At 36.4% G+C, this 25,691-nt stretch overlaps 1 protein-coding gene across 2 annotated transcripts in view; it reads left to right on the forward strand.

Moving 5' to 3' along the window:
* ZFAND3 (zinc finger AN1-type containing 3) overlaps positions 1 to 25,691 on the forward strand; it is a 318,007-nt gene that overhangs the window by 219,015 nt on the left and 73,301 nt on the right. For both annotated transcript variants that reach the window (XM_069487318.1, XM_069487319.1), the window contains exon 3: positions 14,599 to 14,781. In XM_069487318.1, coding sequence (XP_069343419.1) covers positions 14,599 to 14,781 — 183 coding nt within the window. The remainder of the gene's footprint in view (positions 1 to 14,598; positions 14,782 to 25,691) is intronic.

Genomic DNA, 25,691 nt, shown 5'->3' on the forward strand with positions numbered 1-25,691 from the left:
TGTCTTGCCTTAAAACCTATTTTGTTCTGTTTAGTTGATATTTCTTACGCATGCATTCTTTGCTCTGAAAGACAAAATGAGGTATAATCTACAACTATGGTTCCCCATGTAGAAATTCTAATGCAATTCATGTAAAAATTTTATTTCTAATTTGATAGACTCATTTTTCTAATAATTTTTCTTCCTTTGGTTTTATCAGTAGCCTTCACTCAAATATAGATACAGATATAAATATATCTATTATTTCAAGTGTTATTTTTATGAAATCTGCATAAAAAGTGAGATTATGATTATTTATTATCATTTATTACCACCTCTTTCTTGAACATGGTAGTTTAGTAAAAAATACCAGATAGATCACTGTAGCTTTTTCTTTCTAAATAAAGATATCAGAACAAAGGGAAAATTCACATTGACTAGTAAAATGAAGACAAGAGAAATTAAAGAAATTTATGCCATAAACATCTGTGTAATTATTAAAGACAGCGCAGCTTGAGATTTGAGCTTCATAGGGGTCAAAGCAAAAATGGCAATACTAAACAAATAATTCAGATCAACATCTTATGAGCTCTGAAGTGGATAGTGAGAAGAGTAGTGAGCAATGTTCTCAGTAAAAGTTCTTCAAAAAATAGTGTGTTCCACATGGCTCTTGCTTATAGCATCCCTCATTAAAAGCCAACGGCATTATCTATGATGATTTTCCTTTTGCCCATTGGTCAGAAGTAATGGTAAGTATCATCTCTTAGACTAATGCAAGATCTAAGCCCAGTGAATTGCCTAAATTATTAGAAGTTAAAAAGAATTTTTGTTTACAAGGCCTCTTATTGGGCTACATATAAAAGAGTAGAGATAATGACAGTTGTATTGACATAGAATATTATCACTAATTTGTTGAGTGCTAACAATGGGAAGAATTTGCCTGTGTTACATGCTATTAAATATCTGAAAGATAATTTTAGAATGAGAAACTTCCACCTTTCCCCCATCCCATTCAATACATAGTTACCCACGCTTACAAATAAAAGCGTGTTCCCAAATGAAAAATATTTTTTATGTATGTTAGTTATACCAAATTTCACTTACCTTACATGAAATTTAGATAAACCAGATTGGATTATTTGATGAGGTTTGACATAGTTGGTTCCTAAGAAAGACTTTCTAATAAATTGTTTTCTCTATCTGATAGGGAACTATAAATATTTTAATACATTGACTTAATAGCCTGTGTCTATTTGAGAATCTGGAATGAGCATGAGTTGCAATCAGTAAAAGATAAATAAAATAAAATCAAGATAGCATGGCCGTGTTAATTTAAAACAAAATTTTGTGAATTAGGGTTAGATTATCTGGTATTTTATAAAGAATAAGGTTGTCAGTTGCCTGGAAATTCCAGTTATTTCAAATAAGACCTTATTTTCAATAAGCTAGTATCTGCTTAATATGGTTTTATTGCATATGTATACTCATATTTTTATAAGGCTATAAAAGAATTTAATGCAGCCTAGTAGAAAGTTCAGGTTATTTCCCTAGCCCACACTGTCTAGTAATCAGCAGCTGGGAAAATCAGAGTTAGGACTGAAGTACTGATCTCATATTATAAAATAATTAGTAAAGGTAATATGTTTGTAATCTGACTTTTTCAGACTCAGATTTTTTTTTCTTCAATCGTATTTCTTTTAATCCCTTTTGGTCTGTGATCTGTGATTTACTTTTCAGAATATAATATCTTTGTTCGATTTTCTGAGGGGAAAAATGTGCCCATGTACATATACAGTATTACATATAATTTAATAAGATTGCTCAAAATTTTATATGCAAAATTTTCTGTGCACGCATGTTATGAACCCCAGATTGTGTTATTATTCCCACATATTTGTTGCTCCCCCCTTCCCCCCCCCCACACACACACAATGGGGAAGGTAATACTTCCCTGACCTCATCATCAGGCTTGACCACGTGACTTCTTTTAGCCAATAAATGTGAATGAAAAGTTTATATTGCCTCTATGGCCAGAAACTTAAAGGGCCATTTTGTGATTCCATTTCTCTTTTCCCTCTGCCACAAGACCAGCAATGTTCCAGTTAGGGCCACTCCTTCATTCTGGAATGAAGACACATAGAGCAAAGCTGCTGTCTACCCTCAGTAGACCTATACTGTGAGCAAAACAAAATACTGTTGTTGTAAAGCCTGTAGATTTTAGGGTCATTTGTTATTGCACATAAATTAGCCTATGCTGACCGAAATGAGAACCATAGGTTAAGAAGATCTATTCTAGACCTAGGTAAGTTTTTTGACACTATTTATTAGTCATTAAAAAATATATTTGATACCTATGTTATGGCAGGCACCAATCCTAGATAGTAGGTTTTAACATTTTTGTAGATTAGGAAACTGAAGTATAAATATGTTAAGTAACCTTATTGTGGTCACATAGCTTCCAAGTAGCTTCAGGATTCAAACATAGGTCTGTCTGATTCTCTCTGTGTTATGCCTCTGTAGTTTCCTATTTGGTTTTTGCATCTGTTTCATATATACCTGATGAATCATTTCTTTACTAATATGCAGAATTAATGCAGTGTTCAAAACTTTTACATAATATAATAAATACTTTTGTGTCTACTTAAATCAAAGGTCTTACATTATTGGCTTTCAGGGTACAGTTATGTTATATTTGCAGAATTTATTTATTTACTTATTACATTTGAAATCACATACCTTTAGGTGAGGCTTGCACTTACCGCTTAGCCACAATGACCACCATTTCCTATTGTCTTCCAGCTAACTTCACACATTTATGATACACCTGGTCCCTGAAAACTTTTGAATTTGTAACCCCAGAATTGGCATATTAGTGTACATTGTTGATGAAGCCAAGGACTTATGTGTAATTCCCGTCTTGTCCTTTATTGGCATCAGAGAAATTATTTTCATTACCACAGTTTCAATCTAGCAAGTTTTTAAATTGTGAGCAAGGAGGCAGAAGAGGACTAACAATCATAGGTAATTGGAGATTTGCTATATGCCAAGCACTATTCTGAGACTTTTACATGTATTATCTAATACAGTCTACACAATAACTTTATGAGGTAGGTATGATTATTCTCATTTTAGAGAAGAAGAAAACTAAAGCAAAAGAAGTTACATAACTTGCCCAAGGTCACATAGCTATTAAGAGACAGTCAGGGCTGAGGAGCTGTGGCTCACCCCTGTAATCCTAGCACTTTGGAAGGCTGAGTGGGGAGGATTGCTTGAGGGTAGGAGTTCAAGACCAGCCTGAGCAAGAGCAAGACCCCCATCTCTACAAAAAATAAAAAAATTAGTTCAGCATGGTGGCACATGCCTATAGTTCTAGCTTCTTGGAAGGCTGAGGCAGGAGGATTGCTTCAGCCCAGAAATTTAAGGTTGCAGTGTGCTATGATCACATGGGCCATTACATTCAGGCCCATGTGACCCTTTCTCCAAAAAAAAAAAAAAAAAGAGAGAGACAGTCAGGATTTGAATTTGGTCAATCCAATTTTGCACTCCTAAAAACCATACTATGACAGAGAGGGTATGTAGATTAAGTGTGCATGAGCTTTTCTTACCAGCGGAGAAATCTCTTATATCTGTAGTTGATAGCCTTTATGTGAAGCTACAGCTTTTCCACAACTATCATGCTCTTCAGAAAGAACACTCTTTTTGTTATTAGATACCTTTTGGGGATTGTGAATTATATAAATTTAACGTATTCTGCTACCTTGGGTTCACTGGATAAAAATTAGTCAGCCCTGATCTTGTGAAAATCATGACCATCTTCTCCGAACATCCCCTGATATGCTTTAATAGATGTAATAAGAAAATGTTAGTAAATTCATTTCATCCTTTAGAAAAATTTCTCCTAGCAGTTTAAATCAGTATGTAGTATTTTACTCTTTGGGAAAGAGATTGACATTCTTAGAATATATTATATTGAATTCTTTAAAAAATTTGTACTGAATATCTTGCAAGTTTTGTCTTAAGGGAAAGTATATCTCAAAAGTTAACACTGCTACTCCAAGTTGAATTTCCTGGAACAAATGCAGTAGTCAACTTAGCAAAAGGGCTTAAATAAAGGAGGACTTAAGATTGAGTAGAAGTGGGAATATCAGGGGTAGGAATAGCTTATTAAATTCAGGAACTGCCCTCAAGGGTAAAGGTAAGGAAGGACAAGGATGACCAAGATGCAAGAACGTCAGTGGCTAGGAGCAGGAACACTCCTATGTGGTCCTACCTCCACCCTCCCACTACAAAATGGAGGTGCCAATGGGAGTTATTTTTTTCTCCTATTACTTCTACATAGTAAAACAAAAGGCTGATAGCATGAGGACTGTGACTACAATTATAAAAATGATGACCTAAAACGGGGGTAAAAATCAACTCATGGTGGATAACAAACGTAAACCTAAGGCGTGAAACTATAAGAATTCTGGAAGAAAATGTTGGAAAAACTCTTATAGATGTTGGCCTAGGCAAAGAATTTATGAAGAAGACCCCCAAAGGCAATCACAGCAACAACAAAAATAAATAAATGGGACCTGATCACATTAGAAAGCTTCTGCACAGCCAAGGAAACTATCATGAGAGCAAACAGACAACCTACAGAATGGGAGAAAATATTCATGTTACACCTCCGACAAAGGGCTCGGATTCTATATAAACTAGAATTTATATAGAACTTGGGAAAATCAGCAAGAAAAAAATCAAACAACCCTATCAAAAGGTGGGCAAAGGACATGAACAGAAACTTTTCAAAAGAAGATATACTAATGACTAACAAACACATGAAAAGATGTTCAACGTCTCTAATCATCAGGGAAATGCAAATCAAAACCACAGTGAGATATCACTTTTCTCCAGTGAGAATGGCCTTTATCAAAAAGTCCCAAAACAATACATGTTGGCGTGGATGCGGAGGGATAGGAACACTTATACACTGCTGGTGGGACTACAAACTAGTGCAACCTCTGTGGAAAGCAATATGGAGATACCTCAAAGAGATACAAGTAGAACTGCCATTTGATCCAGCAATCCCATTACTGGGCATCTACCCAAAAGAACAAAAGACATTCTATAAAAAAGACATCTGCACTTGAATGTTTAGAGCAACACAATCCACAATTGCAAAGATGTGGAAACAACCCAAGTGCCCATCAGTACATGAGTGGATCAATAAAATGTGGTATATGTATACCATGGAGTTTTATTCAGCCACAAAAAAAAAAAAAAAAAAAAAAAATGGTGATCTAGCACCTCTTGTATTATCCTGGATAGAGCTGGAACCCATTCTACTAAGTGAAGTATCCCAAGAATGGAAACACAAGTACCACATGTACTCACCATCAAATTGGTATTAACTGATCAACACTTAAGTGCACATATAGTAATGACATTCATCAGGTATCAGGCAGGTGGGAGTGGGGAGGAGGGGATGGGGGGATGGGTATATACACACCTAATGGGTGGGATGCACGCCGTCTGGGGGATGGACACGCTTGAAGCTCTGACTTGGGTGGGGCAAGGGCAATATATGTAACCTAAACATTTGTACCCCCATAATATGTTGAAATAAAAAAATAAAATAAAACAGGGGGGTAACCTGCTGTTTTTCTAATTTATTCCTAAGTACTTTTCTATTCTCTATTCTGTTGTAATTGAAGCTTTTGTGGGACTTTAGAAGCCATGGGTCCGGGCTGAAAAAAGTCTTCCAGGTTCCAGCCTCTCCAGCAATTAATGTTCACACCGTGTCTGTGCCATTGGAGTGATTCATGAATGACACTAAGGACTAATAGCTCAAAGGGGGTGTCTTTAGGTAGTACCAAGGATCTGCTGTAAACGAATAGAAGTTTTTTGTTTTGTTTTTAGGCTTTAGCTTGCCCATTTTATTTTGTCAGCTTTGTCTAATTTTTCCACAGTACATCCATCCCTGTTGGTAATTTTGATGAACTACACACACACACACATATATATATATATATATACACACACACATATATATGCACACACATCATCAAATGAACATTTTGTTGGAACTAATGTCACAATATTCAGAAAACTTCTGTTTTCAGTTTTAAAAAAATTGACACATTTTGTGGTTAGACTGAAATGAGGTAAATGTGTCTCTTGTTGTTCTTGTAGTACTAATGGATTGTTAGATATTTGCTGTAATGTTAACATTGTTAATTTATGCCCTGTAAATGAATATGAAACACTATTACTGGGAAAACTGTATAGTCTGCACAATAAATGCTGTATAAGAAACAGGCCTCACTCCAAATAATTTTTTTTGCTAGTTCACACTTCTGAGCAGTTGGCTCTGTAGGTGTGAAGAATCTAAGATCTTTATGATTTCTGTGATAAACTAGATTATAAAATAAGCTTAATTACTGTTAAGAGCAAGCTTTGTCAACTTCATATAGTCTCTTGTTGCTTGTTTTTTGGGGAGAAGTATTTGAGGACATGACTTTGGGAGCCAGTCTAATGTTATCTTCATTCCCAAAAGTTTGTAGCTTTGTGGCCTGAATCTAAGCAAACAGGAAGTGACTTGCGAGACCTTTTGAGTCCTGTCAAGATTATGATGAGTTGTAACGAAGAAAATTTTTATACATGCAGGGGTAATTTATAAAATCCAAATATCTGCTTATTGGCAGGGGTGCTTGATATTTCTACTGTATGTAGAAGTGCTCTTGCCTCCTATAAATAAATTTTATAGCAATTTAAAATCCATTATGGCCTGGCTCAGTGGCTCACACCTATAAGCCCTCGCTTTGGGAGGCTGAGGTGGGAGGATTGCTTGAGCCCAGGAGTTTGAGACCAGCCTGGGCAACATAGAGAGACTCCATCTCTACAAAAAAATAAATAAAATAAAATCCATTAATGTCTAAGAGAACTAATATTCTTCAACTTTTTGTGTTCATTAGTATCCAGTAAGTTAAATTCAACAAATCTATACTGTGTATTATGTGGCAGGCATTTTGATAGGGGCTGGGATATACAGTGAATAAGACATTCATTCATCCAAAAAATATTTAATGAAGTGCCTTCTTTGGGTAATCTTAAGGACTTCCCTGAGGAAATAGTGCTTATTTTAAGAGTTTAAAGATGAATAAGGGTTACCAAGGTGAATATCAGGATAAAATCTCCCACATGCCATGATCAAGGTATTCCAGATTGAGAAAGAGCATGGAGTGTTTGAAAAGCCAAAAGCACTAGAGAATGGCTGAAGCAGGCAGAGGGAGAAGAGGAGCAGTGACTTAAGAAGAGACTGAAGAGGTAGCCAGATGCCAGTTCTTGAAGGGACTTCTAACTTTTAAGCCATGTTTAGGATTTTTGGATCTGATCGTAAAGGCAATGAGAGGCCATTCAAGGGATTACACAGAGAAGTGACATTATCAGAATTTGTCTTTTTACAGTCACTGTGGTTGCATTGTGGAGAGTGGATTAGAGTGAGTCAAGAGAAGATTCAAAGGTTTCAGTTAAGATGCTATTGAAGTAATCTGACAATGATAATGGCTTAGACTAGAGTGGTAATGGAGAAGTGGATGGATTCAAGAGATGTTTAGGAGGTGTAAATGACTAGACTTGGTGATTTTTGAGATGTATAATTAAGGGAGAATGTAGAGTTCAAGATGATTCCAGGGCTTCTGACTTCAGTCTCTAGGTGAATGTTGGTACTATCCCATGAGATAAGAGCAGAAAACAAAGTTTATTGTAATTTTTGAGATATTCCTCAAATTGCACAGATTAATGGACATAAATAGGGAATATAGAATAGGAGTCATTTATCATTAGGAGGATGTATGCTTGTGGGTGGCATGTATATATGATATACATGCATTTGTTTGAAAGCACATAGAAACAAAACAGTCTGTCTATTCTGAGATGAGTGAAGACAGCCTAATTTTTAAAGAGAAGGAATCATCCTGAGAGGGTAGGTAAGAATCTCTTAGGGGAAAGGTCTTGTGGTTTTGTTTTTTAAAGAAGCTGGAAGAGATTATTCATGACAAGAAGTTTAAATAAACCCAGCCACATTGAATAGATCACAGTTTTTCCCATTAGCTTATGGTTCTAAGCCTTTTAATGTTTTAATAGTAACCAAGTCTGTTGGTTCTTAATAACTCTTGTTTAAGCCAGTTTTTTCTTGCTAAGGCTATTAACCCAGGTTTACATCCAACTACTAGAATTTTATTAAGATTTTAATCAGAAGGCTAGAAATCTGGTTTATCAATTGGCTGGCTACTGCTAATGGCTTTGTAATTTTTAAAAATAAGTTACCTAAGTTTTGCGGTAGAGATGGAGGTGGGAGCTATACAGCTTTAGAAACCTAGAAATGTACGTATGAATAGAGGCTACAGCCTATCATGGACATAAATTGGGAGGAGAGAGGATGATGAACAGAACCCTATTATACAGTGCCTTGCATGAACCAAACTCTGGAGATACAGGAAATGAATTTTTATTTGTAAGTGGGTTGAGAAACAAAACCCCTGGCAACCTTTTCCATTTTACTTTAATTGACTACTTGAAATGTGAAGTATTTTATGGTATGAAATACCAGACTAAAGCTTCCAGTGGGATCATGGAGGTATAATCTGTGATATATAGTCAGGTGGGGTTTGGAGACTGGGCATGAGAATATGGGAACCAGCAAAGAACTTCTGTGCAGGCTACAAGCTATTGCATTTTAGGAGGCTGGGAGGTGGTTGCTTCAGTGGTACATGCTATAGTGGGAAGAACACAGACATTAGAGTCAGGTAAACCTGGGCCTTAAACCCCAGCTCCTGCATTTATTAGGAGGGGCCAGGTTGCCCACCTTTGCCATGACCGCTGTCTTATACTGACATGTGGGAATGACATCTACTGCCCAGTTTATTTGGAGGAGTGAATAAGAAGATAAACGTAAAGCCCCTGACGGAGTGCTTGGCTCATAGTAGGCACTTAATTCTTCGTTCTTCTTTCACTTCCAATTTTATGTTCTTTATACCCAGCTTTAGTGTCTATGATAATGATATACAAGTCTTATTAGTGAGCCCAAATAGTCTTAATGAGTGACATGCAACACATGCTATTGAATTTCTCATCTCTATTTAATTGATTATGAAAATAGAAATTCATAGGTATTGAGCACTTTATCGTTTAGAAATGCTAACCTGCATGATGCTAGAAGTACTGTTAAAGGCACACACAATTGTTTATGAAAGGTTTAAAATAACAGTTGATAAATACTTAAAATGTAATCTAGTGATGGAATTTTTACAGGAAAACATTTGGCCACGTATTTATCCAGTTAACATATATTGGGCACCATTTTTGTCCTGGATCCTGTGTAATGTGGGAGACTGATAATTGGACAGATGATTCTTAGACACCATAGTAAGTCTCATACTGTGGGAAATTGCAGAGTATTATGCCAAGAGAATTTGACAATGTGTACCAAATGCTTCAAAAATGTGTATCCTCCCTTACCAGTTGATCTACTTCTAGTGATATAACCTAAGGAAACTCAATGAAATCTTATGTAATAGTGAAAAATTGGTAACTGAAAATGTGTAACAATAGTGAATTGGTTTAATATATCTATAAATGGACAGACTATGAACTCGTTAGTGATCATACAGATCTATAGTTGACCAAAAAAAAAAAAAAAAAACAAAGATACATTGCTAAGAGAGAAAAGTAGGTTACCAAACAGGGTTAAAAAGAATTAACGTATTTTCAAAGAAAGAAAGTAGTGAAATTTCTGAAATTCTTTCTAAATCATTTTTGTGTATTCCTTGCTTTGAAGAAATCATTTTGAAAGGCAAATTATTGTCATAATCTGGAAGTGGAGTAGGGGTGTAAGTAAGCTAAACATCTTACCAAATCTGCAGAGTACATCTGAGAGATAAACAGTGGGAAATATGCATGTCAAGAGTGAGTTTTGAGTAGTGGATGGGTCACTTATGGTTCTAGAGAGACTGCCTGGATGAGTGGGCCTGTTAGCAGGACATGGCAAAGTGCTTTCACAGTGCTTCCAGGCTTTTGAGATGCATCTTGTAAAAAGTAAGAAGACTGTGAAAAATTATTCTGAAAACAATGGAGAAAAATATGTCCAGTGAGTATGTTGGCAGCCAACCCAGTGACTTCAGTGGCCATTTTGGCTTAGCTGGCACCATTAGGTCACTTTATCTTATGAAAACATTCCATTTCTGGATACTAAAATTATCAAGAGTATTTCTGTTGAGAAATTATTTTTCCCCTTAGTTGATAATAAGGTAAACTGCCAAGATCTTGGTTGCTATTCACTCTTCATTTGATCTTAGCCAAAAGGCAGAGAAGCAATTGCTGTTCACTCTTTTTTTTTTATTCAAAGACAAGTTTACATCTTTGGATATATCATTAACCAATTGATATTTGTTCCTGATTTTTTTTCTCATTTGTAGAAATGGATAAGTTTGGATATTTCTAGTTTTTAATTTATGTGATAATTGTAGAATAACAAATCAACCAACCTTTACTGTGTCTGGATCAGATGAAGTAGCTGTTTCTAGACCCTTCATCTGCACTGCTTTCCAGGCAGAGTCTCTGCCTAGTACTTTGTTGTTTACTTCTTTACATGTAATGTAAATCTGCTCCCCTTCATCTTTGGAATAGACTTTTGAGATTTCTCTTTCTGTCTCTCCCTCCCCCTCCCCTTCTCCCTCTTCCTCTCCCTCTACTCCTCCTCCCCTACTTCTGTCTCCTCCCCTCCCTCCTTCTCCTCCACTTCCCTAGGTGATATTATGATGACTCAGTTTCAGTTCTTTTAGATCCTTATGACATTTCTAATTAAATGGTGGAGAGATGGTTATGGGAGGGACACAATGATTATTGACATAGGAGAGCTAATGAGATGACATGACATAAAGTATCACTATTGCAGTATTTTTAGTCCATTTAGGACCTTTTTCCTGAAGGTGCTATACAAATAACATTGAGATAATAAGCCATTTATAAAAGTCAAAACATTAAAGAATAAGAAAGTAGCTATGAGAAATAAATACACAGAAAAGAGGCAGTGGAGACTTTAGGTCACTGATAGGCATGACATTTAGTAACTCTGGCTACATACATTGCACTCACTGGTGGTGCTGCCAATGGTTGGGGGCTTGGCATGGAGGCCTCTTGCTTAGGTTAGTCTTGTGCTCACAATTCTACGTTCTGTGGTTGTGATTGAAGACCATGGGCTTTGTTGTCAAATGTAGTGGTCCCCAATCTTTTTTGGCACCAGGGGCCGGTTTCATGGAAGACAGATTTTCCACGGACCAGGGGTGGGGGTGGGAGGATGATTTCAGGCTGATTCAAGCACATTGCATTTATTGTGCAGTCAAACCTCTCTACTAATGATACTCTGTATTTGCAGCTGCTCCCCCCAGTGCTAGCATCACTGCCTCAGCTCCACCTCAGATCAGCAGGCATTAGATTCTCATAAGGAGCGCACAACCTAGATCCCTCAAATGTTCAGTTTATAGTAGGGTTGGTGCTCCTATGAGAATCTGATGTCACCGCTGATCTGACAGGAGGTGGAGCTTATGTGGTGGTGTGAGCGATGCGGAGTGGCTGTAAATACAGGTGAAGCTTTGCTTGCTCGCCTGCTGCTCACTTCCTGCTGTGCAGCCCAGTTCCTAACAGGCCACAGTACTGGTTCTCAGCCTGGGGCTTGGGGACCGCAGGTCAAATGGACCTGTCCCTGCTACTTACTAGCTGTTAATTTGGAAGGAATTACCTAAACTTTCTGAACCTCAGTTTCTTTATCAACAAAATGATGTTATTTATGTTAATACCTTCTTTTTTAGGGTTTTCCTGAGGATTAATGTAAATGAGTTATACACATAAAACAGTTAGTTCAGTGCCTGGTACGTAGTAAATGCATCATAAATGCTGGATATTCTCATGCTTAGAATATGTCAAAATGTAGTGATTCTGATGAGGTTATGGAGCATGATAGCAACAGCTTCTCTGTGGTTCAAAAGATAAGACTATCTGGAGTTGTAAGGATCTTTTACTTCTCTGAACTGATACAATAAAGAATAATCTGTACTTCATAGAAGAGCATTAGATTTTTTTAATGAAACATAAGAAAATATAGATAATAATCACACTCACATGCCTACCACCAGCTTAAGAAATAAAAAAATGACAGAACAGGAGACACCTGTTCTTATCCTTAACCCTAGGCCCCCAAGAGATAACCACTATCTTGAATTTGGTCTGTTATTTTCTTGAATGTTTTTATCTTGTAATTATTGTCATTTTTATATCCACAAGCAATATATGGCATTTTTACATACTTAAATTTTATATAAATCTTATACTGTATGTATCCTTCTATAGCTTGCTTGCTTTTCTCTCACAATTTTTTTTGAGATTTTTCTGTTACACTTGTAGCCTCATTCATTTAACTGCCATAGAGCATTCTGTTGTATGAATGAATGTACCTTTTAAAATCTATTTTCTGTTAATGAACATTGCCTATTTCTTTAAATATTTCTGTGTGTCTCTCACCATCACACTACCTTCCCCTTAACCCTAAGCGATAATCACTATCCTGAATTATGTTAATATTTGGGGGTTTCAAAAAATGGTTTAAGAATGTGTATCCCTAAAAAATATGTTACAGTCTCGTATGTTATTTAGTGGCTTGCTATTTTTTTCAACATTATGATTTTGAGATTCATTTATGTTGATATATATGGCAATAGTTATTTGTTTTCATTGTGTACATTATTTCATTGTTTGACTAAAGTATTATTTATAGACCTTTAGGTAGCTTCTGACTTGCTACTATTGCAAACAATATGTAATTAACATCTTTGTACATGTCTCCTTGAATATGTGTGTTGAGTTTCTCTCGGGCATACACTTAGGAATGAAATGACTGGGGTATAGGTAATGTATGTGTCTTTATCTTTACTGGATATTGGTGTATAGTAATTTCTTTATCATTTAATTTTTAATTATAAAGTATTTTCTAATTTTATAACTTGATTTGACCCATGAGTTTAAAGTATATTTTTAAAATTCATAAATATATAGAATTTTTAAATCAATGTTTAACTTAATTACTCTGTGTTCAAATAATATTGTCTGTATCTTACTACTTCTTTGGCATTTGTTGAGACTTTTGTTTTATATCCTAATACGTGGTCAAGGTTTAGCCAGGTCTTAGTCAAGTTTTATAAATTTTCCACGTGTTTGAAAATAATTTATCCTCTAATAGTTGGATACTCAAGTCTGTGTATGTTAATTAATCTTCTCAGATTTTACCAATAATTTTGTCTGAGACAGGAATATTAAAATCTTCACTTACAGAAAATTAAAGTTTCTCATATATATAACCATTTTCCTTTTGTATACAGTTGACGTTTGAACCACATGGGTTTAAACTTTGAGAGTCCACTTAAATACAGCCTTTTTTTCTACCAAACACATCGAAAATACTTCCAAGGTGTGAAACCTGCATATACAGAAGGCCAGCTTTTCATATTCGCTGGTTCCACAGGGCTGACAGGACGTTTGGGTACATGTGGGAGTCCTGGAACCAGTCCCCTGCGTACACGGAGGGAGCAACTGTATTTTGAGGCTTTAGTGAATTGTTACTTTTACCATTGTATAATGATCCTCTTTAACTCTAAGAGTGCTTTTTGCCTTAAAATCTACATATTCTGACAGTACTCTCGCTGTACTGGCTTTCTTTTTATTTATATTTAGTTGCCTGGTATTTAAAAAATTGTGTGTGTGTGTGTGTGTGTGTGTGTATGTGTAATATATAGTTATCCTTTGGTATACATGGGGGAGTGGCTCCAGGACCCCTCCCTGTACCAGAATCCCAAGCATACTCAGGTCCTGCAGTCTACCCTGCGGAACCCACTTATACGTTAAGTCAGCCCTCAGTATAGGCAGGTTTCACGTCCTGCAAATCCTGTATATGCATTTGGTTGAAAAAAATCTGTATATAAGTGGACCCACACAGTTCAAACCCATGTTGTTCAAGGGACATTTTTACTTAAGTATTTTCTTCATCCTCATGTTTATGTTTTTAATACGTCTCTTACACACTGAATATATATTAATAATAATTGGACTTTATTTAATCTGAATTTTCTGTCTTTTAGCTGAGTTTGTTTACTTCTAGTACCATTACTGATATATTTATGTGTATTTCTACCATCTTATGTGTTTTCTATTTGCCCTACTGTTTTCTGTGCTGCCCTTTTCCTTTTGACCTTTCCTTCTGAAAAGTTTGAACGGCTTTTCTTTATTCCTTTTTTTCCTTACTGATTACCCTTAAAACTTTTAACATTGCTTTTTGGCTTTGCAAAGTCAAACATTAAAATCAGTGTGCCTGCCATTCTTCTGAATAGTATAAGAACTTTGGGAAATTTTATCTCCAGGTACCTCTACCAATCTTATATGTTTTTGACCAGTGTTTTATTTCTGTGGTTTTTTAATCACCTAAATTAATCTTTATTGTTGTGTTTAATTTTTGTATTAACTTCCATTGTTTTCTAATACTCAAAGAGACTGTGCACTCCTTGATTAAATTGGTTTTCTCACTCTTTTCAGATTTTCAAAAGAAACAACCAGACGATGATTCCGCTCCAAGTACAAGTAACAGCCAATCAGATTTGTTTTCCGAAGAGACCACCAGTGACAACAACAATACCTCGATAACCACGCCAACTCTTAGTCCCAGCCAGCAGCCGCTTCCGACAGAACTGAATGTAACTTCACCAAGTAAAGAGGAGTGTAAGTGTCCACATTCTGAGAGGTGGTAGGGAGAACAGCCTAAGAACCATATCATGAGCTTCCTGGTAATGCCTAATCTCAGAAAAAAGATAGCAGTTCTTTTAATTCAAGATAAGTGTTCAGATATACGGCCTAAGCTCAGCAAGTTAGAGAATGAGTTTCAGCCATTCCATAAAGTTTAAAATCTTCTTAAGAGATAGCTTTTTGTATTAACTGTCAAGGTGCATGAAGTTTTGAACCAGTCTAGAGCAGTGGCTCTTGGCTTTGACTGCACATTAGAATCCACTGGGGATTTTTAAAACAATTTTAATATTCACCATTCCCTGATTCTTATTTAATTGGTCTGGTGGGAGACCCAAGGATCTGTTCTTTTTAACTCTGCAGAGGATTATAATGTGTAGCAAGGGTTTAGAACCTCTGGTCTAGGAAACTTAACCCTGATTTAGGAGCCTTGGATTGAAAGCTTATCTCTGGCATTCTCTGGGCCTTGACTCTTTCTAAGCATTTATCTGAGATAATACTATACTTTGTAGAACATAGTATATTTAAAGGGAGAGGGAAATGGTTTTTGTTACTCTTTTGTAAGTCTTCAGTGATAGAATACTGTTATGTATGTGATATGGAAGTTTATTGTCCATTTAATTTTTATAATGCTATAACTGTCTCTTTTGGGATACAGTTATATCTGATGGTGTTTGTTGAAAATTATAGGGATATTATGATATAGAAGGTTTTACCTTTTAAGAGCTTTATTCATGGTTGAAATTTAGTGTTTTAAGTTTAATGAATATCTAGAAATATGGTAGATTAGGATGTTCTGTCTACTGACTTTGGAAAGGTTGTCAGATAACAAATGTTTATCTAAGTCTATCATAAACTATTATATTTGGTAATATTGACAATATAAAATAAGGAAAGTCATAATCCCTGTCCTTAAGGAATTTACTATTTAGCAAGGGAAATTGAATACATTTGTTATAGTATATCAGTTGTTCTCAACCAGGAGTGATCCCTGCCCGCCGCCCCCCACCTCCCCGCAATTTGGTAATGTCTGGAGGTGCTGCTAAACATCCTACATTGCATAGGACAGCTCTCCACAACAAAGAACTATCCAGCCTGACATATCAGCAATACATTGGTGGTTGAGAAACCTTGATAGGTGTTTGTGTACACCCACAGTAATGGTCCTCTTTATGTATTAAAGGTAATCACTATTGAAGCAAGACATTGACTTACTCGAGGAAGTGATATTTAAGATGGATAGAAAGTGGTAATGAGACATTCTAGACAGCTTAGAATTAGCTGTGGAAGAAAGCTGCAGGGAGTTCCTCAGTGGCAAGTGACTCCTTTAGGGCCATTTATGGAGAATGGAGGACAAGGCTAGAAAGGTAAATTATGGCCAATCCATAGAGGCTTGAGTGCCCAGCCAAGCTATTTGGACATAATACTGTCTAAATAGCCATGTTTTTGAGTACAGGAAGTGATATTATTACTTTTGGAGATATAACCTGGCAGTATTGAAAATGGAAAGGATTAGACAGAATAGTATTGCAGAGAGAGAATTTTTAAAATATTATAACTTAATGAATAGAGGCCAGGGCAGGTATAGAAATCATGTAAGAGGAGAAAACAAGACAAAAGCATTGGTGGTAATGCTAAGTCAGTAGGTTTTATTTTGCTTTTAAAAATCTATTTGAGGTCATGTGCTTACTGAGGAGCTGATGAAAGCTATGACTCCTTGTCTTAGAAAGATATACACCATCCATTTATACCCAGTTTTGCATGAGATTTTTCTACAGCTCATTATGGCCATTAGGTTAAGAACTCCTAGTCTAAGGGAAAGGTTGGAGCTGGTCAGGATCTCATCTGGTGGAACCTGGATTGGATCCGCACATACCAGGATCAGGCCACAGCAAATAATTCAAGCAGCCAAAATACGTGTGAGACTGAGATAACAGTGGCTACCATTTATTGAGCACTTTATGTGTAAGACATTATTCTACATGTTTTGCATATTTTCTCATTTATTCCTCATGAAAACCCAATGAGGTAGATACTATCATTATCCTAATTCTAAAGATGGGGAAATAGGCATAAAGAGATCAAGTAATTTGCCTGTGGTCACAAACCAATAGATACCAGAACTCCTTAAATTCAAGCATTTGGCTTCAGAGTCCATACTTTTAATCAGTCAGTTCACAGTGTGAAGTATAACTCATGGAGGAATAGAATATTAATGTTGGCAAGATCAGTACTTTCTCTCCCTATAATTAAGGTATATGGAAACCCAAATCATAACCAAAAGTTACTTTATTGATTGATCATAAAAAAATCACTGTGACAGGGGTTAAGAAATATCCATATAACTAAAACATTTCTTCTATAGGCAGGTTTTACATGGGAATCCAACCCATAACAAGTATTTATTCAGCAAATGGCAAAGCATGGACTCAACAAGTGAAGTTAAATGAAGTGAGTTTTTAATTGAGTCAGGCTGATTATCTGGTGCATCCTAGGACATATAGGAGAGGTCTTTCATTCCTTTCAAGGTGCCATCTTCACACCCCTTTCCCCCACTTCTGCCAGAGCTTAGACCTACCCTGAGCTCTGGAACCTCTAAGACACAACTCTTGCTGTGTTTCTGTAACTTGCCAGTTTAGGTCACTGTAGACTGCTCTGTTTTGTTTTTTTTTTTTTTTTTTTTGAGACAGAGTCTCACTCTGTTGCCCAGGCTAGAGTGAGTGCCGTGGCGTCAGCCTAGCTCACAGCAACCTCAAACTCCTGAGCTCAAGCGATCCTCCTGCCTCAGCCTCCCGAGTAGCTGGGACTACAGGCATGCACCACGATGCCCGGCTAATTTTTTGTATATATATTTTTAGCTGTCCATATAATTTCTTTCTATTTTTAGTAGAGATGGGGTCTCGCTCTTGCTCAGGCTGGTCTTGAACTCCTGAGCTCAAACAATCCGCCCACCTCGGCCTCCCAGAGTGCTAGGATTACAGGCGCGAGCCACCGCGCCCGGCCTGTTTTTTCTTTTAATATATAAATACCTTCAATCTGATTAAGGATGTCTAGTTGTACTGACTTCAGATCCATTCTCTTTCTTTCTGATGACATCAGGGCTTTGATCCATTATATGGAGATTTGCCAATCCGAAATAAGGTGATGACTTAAGTATGGAGAAAATGGTTTAAGCCTTAGGGGTTAAATGAGATTGCTAAGGGTGAGAGCAAAGAAAAGCTATGAGGATAGATCCTTGAGTGAAACTTACACATTTAGGGAACAAAAGAGATAGAGGCAAGTGTAGAAGTCAAAGAGGAGGAGAATGATGTTGGGCAAGATTCCTAAAGCCAAGGAACAAATAACAACTGAGGATCTGGGCTTTAATAATAATGATGATGATGATAATGAAAATGTTAGCCCGCATTTATGAAGTATTATTAGGTTGTTAAGTATGAAATGTCCAACTTCCTTAAGTACTAAGTTTGACAGTTGATCTCTCTGACATTTCACTTTGACAATTCTTGTTTTATTTTTATTGTGAAGGTATATCCTCAAGTCTTTCAAATGCACATTTTGGTTTGTGATTACCTTTCACATTTTTTTTTAGAGCAATTTTTATGAAACCATGGATAAGTCCAAAATTTGTGTTATTTTCAAATATAAGTTCCATCATGGAACCAAATGCAGCACTTGAAATATCAATGAAATGTTTGGGATGTGGCTAATGAACACACGTACATAAATAATTTGAGAAGTTCCTTCCTGGTGATTTTAATCTTAAAAATGAGCCACAAGGGTGACCTGAGACCAAGGTGGATGATGAGCTGAAAGCTGTAGTGGAAGCGAATCCATCTCAACCTGCACATGAATTAGCAGCAAGGTTTGACATTACTATTCCAACAATGTTGGACCATTTGAAACAAATCGGCAAGGTAAAGGATCTGGATATATGACTATTGCATGAATTAAACAAGCATCAGAAGAGAAATCATCTCGAAGCTTGCCTTTCTTTGCTGTCACGACATAAAGGCAAACCATTTCTACACCATATTGTTACATGTGATGAAAAATGGATTCTTTTGACAATTGCAAGTGTTTGGCACAATGGTTGGATAAAGATGAAGTGCTGAAACACAGTCCAAAACCAAATACTAATCACAGAAAAGCTAATGATGTCTGTTTGGTGATCCAGTGCTGGTATTATCTGCTGCAGCTTCATGAAACCTGGTCAATCCATTACAGTGGATGTCTACTGCAACCAGATGGATGAAATGATGAGGATGCTTGTGATTAAGCAGCCAAGATTGGTCAATAGAGACAGGTCAATCCTCTTGCAAGACCACGTGTTACAAAAAACCTTGCACCAATTGACTACCACTTCTTCTAGGCTTTGGAACTCTTCTTACAAGGAAAAATATTTAATTTTCAACAAGCTGTGGAAAATGCCTTTCATGATTTCATCACTACTCTGCTCTCCAGGTTTCTTTGCTGCTGGCATAAACAAGCTACCATTAAGATGGCAAAACCGTGTCAATAATTTTAGGTGTATACTTTGATTAACTGTACTACTTCTTGTTTGAGATATAATAAACTACACTTTTGATTCAAAATCGGACATTTCACATTTAATGACCTAATATTTACTATAGTCTAAGCTTTTTAGGTGTAATAACATTTAATTTTCTATGTAGCCTATTAAGGTAGGTGGTTTTTATTGTGCTTATTTTTACAGAAGAGGAAGTCGAAGCATAGAGAGATTCAGTAACTTCTGCCCAAAGTTACAGAGCTACTGCTTGTCAGTGGTGCCCATGTTCTAACACACTAACTTGAATCCAGAGTCCATACTTTCAACCATTGTAGCATATTGTGATGGCATTGTGAAAATGCTGCTGATGCTATAATTTGACAGAGGCATTTGGATTTGGTGATTATGTGGTTGATTACCTTAATAAACTATATCCATGGTTTTTATATTCATTTAGTAATCTTTGCTGAGCGCCTGCTATATGTTAGGCACTAGGTTAAGAGTTGGGTACAGAAATGATAAAGATTAGGTCCCTACACACGAGGTCACCTTTTCAAATACATAGGCCTCTCCCTGAGATACTGGCTTGTTCTCCCAAACAGGTGCATAAGAATTTTGGGGTGGAAAGGAGGCAGTAACTAGTAGGTGGTTAATAAACATGTCATTTGCAAAAGCTTTCTCAGGTGGACCTTACTGCCTTACCTAGGTTGAAAGCAACTATCCTAAAGGAGATGTGTGCCAGGTTTAGGGCTGGGGAATAGGGGGATGAGAAAAGTAGCTCAGGTTTGTTCAAGCTATCAGGTTGAGTGTTTTATAAGTCAATAGGAAATAAAGTGATTGCCAAGTAGATTGCCAGGTGAGATTAGACAGCGTGTTGCAGCAACACCTTACAAATTTCTTCGGTTGTGACCAGCCTAGGAGAAGAAGGATGTAGGAAGAGGCAGCAGGGGGTTACCTATTTTAATATTTCTGTATCTGTCCTCAAGGGACCAGAATTTTATCTGTTGGTCCTTCTTAGTTTCGCCTAGAGAGATGTGGAGAAGTAGATGCAGTAGTTGCTGGAAAATAGGTTTGGGATGCCAAATCCAAGTACCACATAATTTGTAAACTATTTAGTAGTTACAAATCCATTATTGTTGCATAGAGCTGAAAATGCTGCATTCTCTTTGGGCCTTGTGAAAGGATTTTAATTTTTTCTCTAATATTCAAGAGAATGAGTGTTGCTTAATCTGCATTCAACTTCTTATTGTTAAATGAATATATCAACGGAAAGGTGGTGAGAATCTGGGTACAATTTGTTTTGAAAAGACTGCAGATAGAGTAATAACTATTGACAAAAGTGTGTAAAGCATAGAAATGGGACTGATTTTTATCCAAAAGAATTTAATGCACCTGACTGAAGGTCAGATAAAGCAGATAGTGAAAAGCTTTAAGTGATATGCTTCTGTCTGAGCATACACATATCTCTCCTTCTCCCAAACTATGTGTTTTCAGGAGACTCCATGAAACTTCAGCTTTTAAAAACCTTTTCAAAAAATAATGTAAACAAAATTTAAATAGTGACTAAAGGACTTGTCACAGCATTTAAATGCTATAATATTGGGAATAGCTAACACCACTATAGTACTTACCAAGTACTGGGCACTGTTCTAAGTACTTTATATGCACAGTCATCCCTCAGTATATTCAGGGGATTGGTTCCAGGACCCCTCTCCTCAATATCCAAATCCGCACACACTCAAGTCCCGAAGTCGGCCCTGTAGAGCTTGCTTATATGAAAAGTTGGCCCTCTGTATATACAAGTAATACTGTATTTTCGATCTGTGTTTGGTTGGAAAAAATTGACATATAAGTGGACCTCTGCAGTTCAAACCTGTGTTGTTCAAGGGTCATCTGTATTAAAACCTACTTCATCTTCATAATTACCCTGTAAGGTAGATACTTTTGTCTTATCCATTTCAGAGGTATGAAAATGCAGGCAACAGGTGATTCAGTATCTTGCTGAAGATCACCGAGCAGTCTGGGTACAAAGGCCTGGCTCTCCACCACCACACCGTAGCTGCCTGTCTCTGTCATGATTTACAGTCTAAAGGACATTGCATGCAAATGTAGCCTATACAGTGGAAAGGGAGAGTGTTGGACAAACTCTTAAAAAGAAAAAAAATTTCATTTTGCTTTTGCTACTACCTATTTACTGTTCTCCTAATTTCTAGGTTTTTCCTAAAGGAGATAAAGTGTGATTTGTGGTCATGTTTCTTTCCCAACTTTTGAAGAGAGAAAGGATAATGTCAGCCTGTAGTTAAAACACTGGAATCAGTTGTTTGGTTGTTGTCTTGAGGGATGGACCGATAATTGCTCACCTTCAGTCTGAGTCTTATCTGATTAGACCTAAAAGATGAGAAAATGCCTTCTGATCTCTTATCTGTAAGTGAGCTTTTCTGTTGTCATACTCTTAAGGACCTGGGCATCCCTACTTATGACCTGTTTGAGAGAGCCTTATGATGTATATGCCTACCTGGGTTCTCCCCCCCCCACCCTCCCCCCATTCCCCATCCCACTAGCATACTGGATGGAAATGGAGGTGTGAGAGGCGTCTTGGCTGGTCTACATCTTTCTAGACAAGAGAGGAAGAGAATTGATGCCTGCTACTAGGGAAGATTAATGGCAAAAAGGCTTGTTTTCAAAGATTCTGACATTCTGATCTAGTGGTTAGAGAGGACCTACCTCATACAGAACGCTCTTTTAAGCTCTGTGGAGGCACATATTAGGAATTTAGCAGCAACCAGCACTTATATAAAACTATAGTTTACAAAAGGGATTGGCAAACTATAGCCCACGGGCCAAATTCAGCCCATCATTTGTTTTTGTACTGCCCACAAGCTAACAATGAGTTTTACTATTTTCAGTGATTGAAAAAAAATCAAATAATATTTTGTGACATAGGAAAATTTTATGAAATTCCTATTTCAGTGTTCATAAGTAAAGTTTTATTGGGGCACAGCCCCACTTATTCATTTATGTATTGTCTATAGCTGCTTCTGTGCTACAACAGCAGAGTTGGGTAATTGCTATAGAGACCCAATGGCCTGTTACAGAAAAAGTTTGCAAACCCTTGTTTTACAAAGCACTTTGACAAACATTATGTTCCTAGGATCATCCTGACAGTGTGCAGCATAAGTAGGGCAGGTATTCTCCTCTTCATTCTACAGATGAGAAAAAGGAGGCTTTGGAGAGTGACCCACCTTGAGGCCAGGACTCAGCCCCAGGCCTTTTGCATCTATAATACAGTACCCTGTTTTTCCTACTCTTCTCTACTGCAGCTACCCAAGACATGCTTTTGTTGTAGCCAAAAGAAAATATACAGAAAAAGTGAGAACCATACTAACTGGAATGTTAGTGAAGATTTTTAATGACTAAAGCTTCATTTCCAAGTGCTGACTGGATTTTCCTTTAATAAGACACTGGTTCCCAAAATAGAAATTTGAGAATCTACTTTACTTGTGGTTAAAGTAATTTGGTTGAACACGTAGATTTCCATCATTTCCTTGGAGACTAGTTTCTGGTGGTATCCTAGCTCCCCCAAAGTTTTCTTTTTTTTTAAACGGTGGTGCCTTTTAACATGTCCTTGTTAGAGTGCCCCTGGGTCTTTGAACATGCATTGGGCTTCATTGGCTACTCATCTTCATTTCTGTCTGAGAAGCCTTTGTCTGTCCCCTGGAAACTTAATATCACTGTTACCAAGTGGCTAAACTTTTAATTTGTTTGTTTGTTTTTACCAATTAAATTTCTAATAATCTCCGAATGAAACCAGTTTTCCCTTTTTGAGACTATTCCTACTTTAGGAAGCCAGCCAGATAATGGACAAAACAGGCTGGCTGCTTCTAGTAGAGCATTTAGAAAATATTACCTATTAAAAAATATTTTATGACTTCCTGCTGGGCTGGTCTTAAGTGAAATATGGTGGGGAGATTTATTTACAGTTCTCTCTGTGTGTGTCTTTCTCTTCCCTTTTCTCTAATGAAGCTCAAAGCATCAGGCCATTTATCAGAGATAATTATACAGCATATGGAGCTTTTCTGATATATAATCGTCTCAAAGTGGAAGATTCTTTCCCATAATGAAGAATGCCCAAACTTTAAATGTCTCTTTTGATTCTAATTTAAAGGTGTTTTTTTTTCCCCCAGTGCATTTATTTACTCATCCTAAAGCTGGTTCTGTAAAGCATGCTGCTTTTTATTAGGCTGTGTTCTAAAAAGATTGATACTTTGCAGTATAGTATGATAATGTTCAGTTGTATTATATACTGTATTGAATTGAATGAATGGCTGTAATTTATCAGGAGTCAAATGGGTGAGATCATTAAGTTAATCCCTATCAAAAAATGCAGGACTTGAGCAGTTCAGCAGTTTTTTTTATAGAAATTATTTCTATTCCATAACGTTAGCTGGGTAGGAACTTGTTCAAGTATTTGTGATGTCATTTGACCTTCAAGTTGTAGTCAAAATAAAACCAAATTAAAGCAAAATCATGATTTTTATGTTATTCATTTGCTGGGTCTTTTTCTTCTTTCTTAATTTTAATCCTATTTTTAAGTATGCAAGCAAAGTATGACCACATTCTTATTTTTTAAATTACAGAGACCTAGGTTTGGATGGAATAGAAGGTGAAAATACTTTTCCCTTCCCTTCCCTTCCCTTCCCTTCCCTTCCCTTCCCTTCCCTCTCTTCTCTTATTTTTTTTTTTTTTAAAGAGGCAAGATCTTGCTCTGTCACCCTGGCTGGTGTGCAGTAGTGTGATCGTAGCTCACTGCAGCCTTGAACTCCTGGGCTAAAGCAATTATCCTGCCTCAGCCTCCCAAGTAGCTGGGACTATAGGTGCATGCCACTACACTCAGCTCATTTTTAAAATCTTTTGTAGAGACAGGGTCTTGCTATGTTGACCAGGCTGGTCTTTGAACTCCTGGCCTCAAGCAGTCCTCCCACCTTGGCCTCCCAAAGTGCTGGGATTATAGGCATGAGCCACCGCTCCTGGCCTGCAAATTCTTTTAACATCACCACCACTACCAAATTCCTATTCTTTCCAGAAATAGCCACTGTTTGTTCATTTTGTGTTATAACTTCTTTTTCTATGCGATTATATACATGTTTACATATATAAGATTTTGTTTATTTTTATATAAATGAGAACATACTACACATAGTGTTTTGTAACTTACTTTTTTATGTAATATATTTTAGAGGTCTTTCCAGGTCAGCACATGGAGATCTGCCTAATTCTTTTTAAACTGCTGCATAGTATTCCATATTACTATATTATTACTATCTCTTTTCAGATTATTTTCTCATGAGACCGTTGCTAAGATTTCACCGTTATAAACATGTCAAATAATCATTTTGTACATGACTAATGGTTTAAGTATTATTTTCCCATGATAAATACATGAAAGAGGAACAAGTCAGAGAATATGTATATTTTAAATTTTTATATACATGGCAATATTACTCTCCAAAATGACTATACCATTTTATAGTCCTAAGAATTGTGTTTGAGAATGATTGTATACCATACTATTACCAACATTAGGTGTTTCTTTTTGTTTTGGTTTTTGTTCTTGGCAAGTTGGGTAAAAGAGTAGCTCATTTTAACTTGCATTTTCCTGACATCTCCTGATAGTGAGATTGAGCACAGTTTTATATGTTTATTAGCTATTTATTTATAAGTCTCCAGCGATTTGCCTTTCCGTGTTCTTTGCTTACTTATTTTTTATTTGCTGTTTTTTTCTTACTGATTTGTAGGAACTTCTTATATATTCTGGGTAATAAGTCTTTGTTATATATACTGTCAGTAATTTTTTCTGGTATGTTACTTGGCTTCTAATTTTGATTTGGGTGCCTCGTATTCCATTAGAAAAATTTTAGTCTTTTGGTCTTTTGTCTTCTAGGTTTGTATCTTTCTTAGAAGACTTTCTGAATCATAGGGTTTTAAAATATTTTTCTATATGTTTTCAATACTTTTATAGTTTATCTTTTTCTATAGTTAGCTCTTGAACACATCTGGAACTTATTTTGTATATGCTATGAGGTATAAGGATTTACCTCTTTTTTTGGGGAGGGGGATAACCATTTATCCCAAAATCATTCATTGACTACTCCTGGTTTGAAATGCCATTATTGTTATGTAAACATAAATCTATTTCTAGGCTCTTTATTTTGCTTCATTGGTCTACTTGTATATCCTTGAAACTGGAATGTAGCTTTTTTGCATATATTAATATCTGATAAAGCTATTCTCCTTTAGTTTATCTTTTTCTAAATTTTGTTGGCTATTCTTTTGTGTTTTCTCTTAATGAATTTTATATTCTGCTTGTCAGATTCTGATAAAA

Source organism: Eulemur rufifrons, chromosome 15 (assembly GCF_041146395.1).
Source record: "Eulemur rufifrons isolate Redbay chromosome 15, OSU_ERuf_1, whole genome shotgun sequence".
In the NCBI taxonomy this organism is placed as follows: domain Eukaryota; kingdom Metazoa; phylum Chordata; class Mammalia; order Primates; family Lemuridae; genus Eulemur; species Eulemur rufifrons.